The sequence below is a fragment of the Musca vetustissima genome, unplaced genomic scaffold (genome assembly GCF_032173495.1).
Source record: "Musca vetustissima isolate MV318-11 ecotype Yass unplaced genomic scaffold, APGP_CSIRO_Mvet_v1 utg199273, whole genome shotgun sequence".
Taxonomy (NCBI): domain Eukaryota; kingdom Metazoa; phylum Arthropoda; class Insecta; order Diptera; family Muscidae; genus Musca; species Musca vetustissima.
Window position 1 is genome coordinate 1,925 of NW_026875294.1, and position 8,295 is coordinate 10,219.

General features: G+C 33.5%; 1 protein-coding gene across 1 annotated transcript; it reads left to right on the forward strand.

The window, feature by feature from the left end:
* Positions 1-426: 426 nt before the first annotated feature.
* On the forward strand, positions 427-8,254 carry LOC133337773 (lectin subunit alpha-like; the record flags this gene model as incomplete). The annotated part of the gene is made up of 3 exons (XM_061545975.1): positions 427-496; positions 560-880; positions 8,117-8,254. Coding segments are annotated over exons 1-3 (529 nt in total), but the record flags the coding sequence as incomplete, so codon positions are not given.
* Between the last annotated feature and the right edge of the window lie 41 nt (positions 8,255-8,295).

Below are 8,295 nucleotides of genomic sequence, written 5' to 3' on the forward strand. Positions count from 1 at the left end.
CCGTCGATGACCTCTTATTGAAAACCGCATTGTAGGAATTCCCAAAAAAAAATGTTTCAACACGAGCAGCAGTCAACAATTATGATAAATAATGTTTGGACAAGAATGAATAAATATTGCAATAGTTTTAAAATGTTCTTGAGTTACATTTTAAGCGGCACTCGGTAACGTTCTCCTTGTTGACAATTAAAAATGAATATAATAAAAACAAGCCAATTAATTCTGATAGTCTTTGCTACCATAATATACTCTACAGAATCTGCAGGATTATACACATCGGATAAAAACAATGTATACTATATATCACCAGAGCACACGGTAAACTACATGACATGCAATTGTGTAACAAAAACAGGGAAAACTGACAAGCAATAAAATTTTCAGCATACATGGTTTCATGCCGTATCAGCCTGTCGTCACCAAAATATGGCTCTTGTGACAATTGAGAATGCTGAGAAATGGCAAGAGATTTCTAGTTTGGTATTCCGGACATTTGGTAAAACGATTTTCAAATAAAATGGAAAAACCATTAACTTTAAATTTTTATTTGATTTCATAGGCACCCATAAAATTCTCTGGGTTGGAGCTTTTACCGGCGATCGATATGATCAATTTGTTTGGATCTCAACATGGGAACCTATCACATTTTCCTATTGGCATCATGGCCAACCAGACTTTTATGGAAATAATGAACACTGTTTACAAATTGGTTGGGGACCGAACATGCAATGGAATGACCATCAGTGTCATGTGAAATTTGGTTATATTTGCGAACGTCGTAAAGAAAAGAAAGAATGCGTTTGTGAAACCCCAAAACCGGTTGAATGTATTTGTGAAAAGAAAAAGAATTATGGTAGTTTAATATTTCATTTCGATAATCGTAAATAGTTTTGTAAAATCTTTAAAATAACATAAACATTTCAAATAAAAATATATAATAACCGCTTCGAAAACAAGAATAAATGTGCTCCCCTATTGGTCCTTAAAAACCTCAGTGATCTTCACACCGACCAAATGGTATTTATAAGTCCCTGTGTTCTCTATACAGGCCAATTGCACTTTATACAAACCTGTGTTGTCTTAGCAACATGACTAAAGGCCTGTGTACTCTATACAGACCAATTGATCCTTGCAAACCCATGTGTTCTCTACACAGATCTGTTGTTGCTGCTATACACTTTAAATCTATACACTTTAAATTTAGAGTTAGAAGAGATTTATGCCATGTACAGACGAGCGTTGTTCGCTCTCTCATTCGTTGTTCGACCCTTAATTATGAAGTAATTACTTAGTTCCCAATACAAAATTGTCTGAGCGAACACCGACTTTTGTACGTTGTTCAATTCGAATCACTCTCTGAATCACCAAGAAATTTGTCCCATCCCTAACAACTGAGAGCATTTATCGAAAATAAATTAATTTTGACAGCTTGAAAATATTTATAAAATTTTCAAACTTTTTTAGTAATATTGAAAATGATGAATGAAAAGTAAAGAAGTGAAAAAGCGTTAAGTTCGGCCGGGCCGAACTTTGGATACCCTCCACCATAGTTATATTGACAGATACATGCAATGAAAATATAGGGAACATACCAAAAAGTGGGTATATACCGATAATTCTACAAACCGATTTATGTAAACCATTATGTACACCAAATACAAACTTCAGCAATTTTTAATGGGGATTTTCCCTAAAATCTTCAAGATCCAAAAAGTGGACTGATACTGATAACGCATGGTAGAGTATAAAATCCTCAAACTACTGTAATTTAGATTACAAAGTTATATGAGGCTATGCCTAAAGATGGACCAATATTGATTACATTGTGTAGATAATAGTGAATATTTGGGGATATAATTATATGAGGGCTATGTCTAATTAATGACCGGTATATGCCAATATTGAACCCAATATTTTAATTGTTTATCCCAATTCTTTCCTTCAGGAAGTATTACTATATTGAGGAGATGCCTAAATGTCTGCCGATATATTTCATTATCGTCATGTTTGAGGTTTCTTTTATCACAATGCCTTTAGAAGGCGGAATGCTTGCAACAGATGGCTAAATAGTCTTTGTATGGTAAAAATTGACTATTCCCCGTAACGACTACCCAACCACAACACATGAAACAAATCATATAACTATTTTAATATAAAAAAGGGGGTTATATGGGGACTACCCCTAAACAGGGGTGAATATTAATAATTTTTGGTGGGAAGATTTGTTACCATATACGACTACAAAATACCAAATTTCAGCGAATTCGGTTTAAAAACGCGCTCAAGAACCACAAAATATCGAAAATTGCAGGTACCCTTATATGGGACTAACCGAAAAAATTGACCTCTATTTATAATTCTCTGTGGAGAGATTTGCTACCCAATAATAACTGAAATTACTAAATTACAGCCAATTCGGTGAAAAAAATTCGGTCAAAACCCCCAAAAACTGGAAATTGGGAGGTACCCTTATATGGTGGCTACCAGAAAAAGTGGACCTATATTTATAATTTTTAGTATAGAGATTTGCTACCCAATAAGAACTCAAAGTACTGAATTTCAGCGAATTCGGTTGAAAACCGCGTTCAAGAACCCTAAAATACCGCAAAATTGGGGGTACCCTTATATGGGGGCTATCCGAAAATATGGACCCATATTTATAAATTTTAGTGGGGAAATTTGGTACCTAATAAGAACCCAATGTACCGAATTTCAGCGAATTTGGTTGAAAAACGCGCTCAAGAACCTCAAAATACCGAAGATTGGGGGGTACCCTTATATGGGGGCTATCCGAAAAAATTGACCTATATTTATAATTTTTGGTATAGAGATTTGCTACCCAATAAGAACTCAAAGTACCGAATTTCAGCGAATTCGGTTGAAAACCGCGCTCAAGAACCCTAAAATACCGCAAAATTGGGGGTATCCTTATATGGGGGCTATCCGAAAATATGAACCCATATTTATAAATTTTAGTTGGGAAATTTGGTACCCAATAAGAACCTAATGTACCAAATTTCAGCGAATTGGGTTGAAAAACGCGCTCAAGAACCTCAACATACCGAAAATTGGGGGGTACCCTTATATGGGAGCTATGCCTAAACGTGGACCGATAAAGCCCATCTTCGAACTTGACCTGCCTGCAGACAAAGGACGACTCTATGCAAAATTTTGGCGATCTATCTCAATTCGTTTGGACGCTAGAGTGATTACAACAGACAGACGGACAGACGGACATGGCTATATCGTCATAGAATTTTACGCTGATCAAGAATATATATACTTTATAGGGTCGGAAATGATTATTTCGATGTGTTACAAACGGAAAAACAAAATTAATATACCCTCCATACTATGGTGGAGGGTATAAAAATTGTCTAGTTTTTATATATGCAGCAGGATGTAAATTTTGTTATCTACATAATGCAATGTGAATTTCTTTCCCCATGGTTCTAATTGGCGTACAAAACAAGAAACAAATTTGGGGACACTCAAACAAAAAATTCTCCAAATTTTTGTATGTGACATATGAATTTAGAAAATAAAAACATGTATGAAAACAACAATATTTTCAGAAAAAATGGAAAACATGAATTAAAAGTAAATAGATATGGGTTCATACTATAGTCAGGAGAAAGAGAATTAATTTTTCTATTTAGATCCATATGTGATTCCTGTAAATATGTTAGAATTTTGGCGTAAAACAAGAAACAAAAAGTTTGAAATAAAAAACTCTGATAACATGAATTAAGAATAGTGTTGTATGAACGGGTTAATTCATGTAGGTAATTCTGAGAGCGAACTACGCCGTTCGATTGCCCGTCAGAACATGGCATTAGCCCTTTCAGTGTTTTTGTCGAATATATTCGACATTTAAAATCATGTACTCTCTTTCTATGTGATTTTTCGGTTATCCTATGTGCCGTTTTGCTGAAAGACAGACGAAACTGTCCGAGGGTTAAAATGAAAATGGCTATTTTTTCTAAACTCTATGCCTTTATATGATTTTAAATACAAAACTTAAGATTTTTATTCCGAAAACATTTTTTTTACACTGAAAGGGTTAAAAAAATGATATTGTATCTTGTGTTAAGAACTTTTAGTGGTTAAGGTAGTATATGGTAAAGGAATAGAACTATATTTGTTGGTTTTGTGTGAAATTCAGAATAACTTTAATGCGTGCTCTATTAACAATGTTCATCGCGCTCTTCGACCACTAAAGCAATTGGGTCACTGTCACTCAAGAACATGCAATATTTTGCGGAAGGATTTAAATGTGAAGCCTTTCAAAATACAGCTGTATGCAAGTATTGAAGCCGAATTTTGCAGCTGAATTTTTGGTGAAAGGACTCTTGGAACATTGCATGATTGTTGGGCCGAACGTAACATAGTTTTTACTTGTCAAACATGCTTTTAGTTCTTAAAATTACCCTATAATATACATAACTGTTAGCTTTTAGACCATTCCGCTTAAAGGCCCAGAATATATTCACTTGCAGCGCTTTTTCGAATTTCGTACAAATTACAATGTTGAACAAAATTATTGGGTTGGCAAATTCTTTAAAAAAAGTATAAATTCGACATATGTTAGGATGGATGAAGAGAAAGCTTTTACCTTTTTCTGTAAAATCGAAACAAAAATATTTTTCAACCTCCGAATATTTTACAAAAGTGTTGCTCATAAGATTTTAGATAGCAAATCGATATTTGCATGTTTCTCATTGCCCTTGTTCGATTTTAACCGATCATGCTCAGAAAACCTTTCGCCGAACCGAATAAATTTAGTACCGTTATATGGGGCCTATCAGGGACGTAAGCAGGGGGGCCGGCCCGGGCGCCCCACCGAAATGAATTTTTTTCACAGTAAATTTCTGTTTACAACAGCGAGTTCTTTCATTTTGTACTACACTTACACTACATGTTGACGATTACCTGGAAGTTCCCGCTATATTGTTGTCTGTGGAATTTTTAAAGTTGTAATGTTTAGCAACTCCCATAAGAAATTCCTCTTTTTTGCTACACCTTTGAAATATTCAAGACATATTTTCAATAGACATTTTTGCTTAGATTTCCACAAAATGCCCTTTCTGATGTTCACAGCAAATACACAATTTTCCGTGGAAAAATAATCTCTGAATGCCTTTGCAAGACTTGATAATGTTGTTTTTCTTCATTCTTTATGTTAATGCTTATTGAAATAATTGTTAAGACTGACAAATATCAAATTAATAAAATATTTTACAAATGTTTATAGCCTAGAAAATTAGGTATGTCTGCATAGTTTTCCAGTATGTTCTTTTGTGTGTACCTTGTACACATCAAGGTACACATTTTCAAATTTGTTGAAAAATTCATGATTTGACATTCATATCCATCGCGTTTTGTTTGTACAAAACTTTACCGAGTAAATTTCCCCGTAAGATTTTTATACCCTGCATATTTGTAACAGGCAAATAAAAAGAAATGTTTTTTAGAATATGCCTAGAATCACTTTCTGAGTCGACTTACGCATGTCCGTTCGTCTGTCCATGTTAAATTGTAAACAAAGTACAGGTCGCATTTATTATCCGAATTGGATGAATCTTGGTACAGCTCATTTATTTGGCCCAATGACGAACCCTATTGAAAAATCGGTTCAGATTTAGATATAGATCCCATATATATTTTCGTCCGATTTAATGTACCAAAGAACCAAAGTCTGCCCGAATGAAATTAAATTTAGCATAGGTTGCAGGAAGCCATGTGTATGTTCCTTCGAAGGAACATTAACATGAAAGTGTTCGGTTACATATTTACAATATACCCAACGTGGTGAAGGGTATCATATAGTCGGCCCATTCCGACTTTACTACTTTTCTTACTGTTTCAATACTCAATAATACAAAATTCAAATAAGCTCTCTCAATTCGCTATCGTTTTGTTTAAAAATATATATTTTGTTATCAAACTCCTCCTCCTTATGGGAAGGAGTGCTGCAAGGTAGATATATAAGGTAGCCGCATCGGCGAATTGGTAATATGATATGTCAAAACGGCAAACAAAGCGAATTTCAATTAATTCGATTTGACATATTAATTTTGAAGCAAATTGTTATCTACCAATCAGAACACAGCATTTTGAAGTATCAAAAAATATTATTTTACTTTTAATTATTTTTTTGAAATTCTTCTCATTTTAGTAAGTTATAATTTTATGAATAAAATCATCATAAAAATTAAAATGCAATATGTGGTCCACGCTGAAGATGTGTTTATAACGCCACGAAATGTTAGTCCTATACCCACCCCATCGTATATCGGATTGGTCATATATCTACCAGCTGAATCAATCAATCATGTGTACCAGTTCACTATACTTCTGTCCGCAGTTATGGACCAATCGTCCTGATATTTCTCATTTAGGTTCGGTTCTGGTCGAAGGCAGCACCCACAGTTTTTCGTAATGAAAGGTTTGGTTGCTCTTAGGGCCACAATTATGACCCGAAATCCATAAAATGTTACATCTGAAGCGGACCTGATCAACCAATAAGCATGAATGTTTTAATAATGGACTGTAAACATGATATGTTAGATTTTGTGTGAATAATAAACAAAACTTAATCATATCTAATATGTGGATGTATTTGGTCCGATATGGTATATATGTATGTATATAAAATGTTCGCTTATTCCAAATACTGGAATTTTGTTGTGGCTGCTAGAGAATCAAGGTTAAGCTCTATAGAAAATTTAAGACCAGTGGACAGTCCAAAAGTACCGCATTGCTCAGAAGTTGTTAAATAGTTCATAAAATTAATTTAAAAACAATTTTAGTAAATTTTGGTTTGAAATTTCCATTTTGTATTTTCCTACGGCGAATCAAAATTATATTTGACATATAATGTTACCATCAGCTGCCTTGATACGGTTACCTTATTAATATACCTTGGAGTGCTGTATATAGGTGATACGAACAAAACGACAATTCGTAAAAAAGTTCTATTAACTCTGTTAAGAGCTAACATTCAACCTGTGCCTATACCAGACTCAAACACATGAGATTAAAAATCCAGAATTTTTCAAAAAATACATTGCCTCTGAGTCGCGTTAAAGTTATTTTTAGTTCTTTGGAACGGTTGCTAATTTTAATTTAAAGATAATTTTAAAATGTGTGGCATTTCCAAATTTAAAATAAAAGTTTTAAATTAAATTTCCCAGCGAATTATTTTCTTCAAGAATGAAGAATGCCATCGACAAATGTGTACGCTAGGAAACATTTCTTATAGCATAAATTTCCAAAAAAAAAAATTAAAAAGTCATTACGTCGTATTTTTACAACCTATACCGTCTGAACCTATATTAATCATAGATTTGTGTCAACCTTCAAAAACTCGGAATGCCAAATTATAGCCCTTGTGGTTGAAAAATGAGGCCAAAACCTTATAAAAATATTGCTAATGTATGTAGATTTTTCCTCTGTAGTTCGACTTTCTAACAAAGATGTTGCAAAACTTAATATAAATCGTTTGCTGTAAAACTTATTAAAAACACACCAATATTAAGTTAGCAATAACATATGCCCAATGTTTATGTTATCAACTGCCAATGACGTCATTAGCAACTACATTGCAGAAATTCGAAATAAAGTTCAACACCAACAAACAGTAAAATTTTATGATAAATATTCGGATAAGCATAACTGAAGGTATTAGAAATTGTGAACTTCCTTTAGTTAGATTTTTGGCGTCATTCGGCAAAGCTCGCAAATGTGTCAATTAAAAATGAATAAAATCAAAACAAGTGAGTTAATTCTGCTACCATAATATACACCACGGAATCTGCAGGATTGTACCAATCGAATAATAATAATTTCTATTATATATCAACTGACCACACGGTAAACTTAATGATTTGAAATTGTGTAACAAAAAAAAAAAAAAAAAATGAAAATAACAAAATTATTTCTTGGTTTCATCCATCTTGTCGTCGCCAAATATGTCTCTTGTGACATAGAAAATGCCTACAAATGGCAAGAGATCTCAAGATTGGTACTCCGGACATTTGGTAAAAAATTTTAAAATAAAATGGAATTTAATTATTTTTAATTTAATTTATTTATTTTTTTGTTGATTTCATAGGCAAACGTCAACTACTTCGGGTTGGAGCTTTTACCGGTGATCGACATGATCAATATGTTTGGATCGAAACATGGGAACCGGTCACATTTTTCAAATGGCATCGTGGCCAGCCAGACTATTTTGCCAAAAATGAACACTGTTTGCAAATATTCTTTAAAAAATCCACGCCTTGTGGTAGT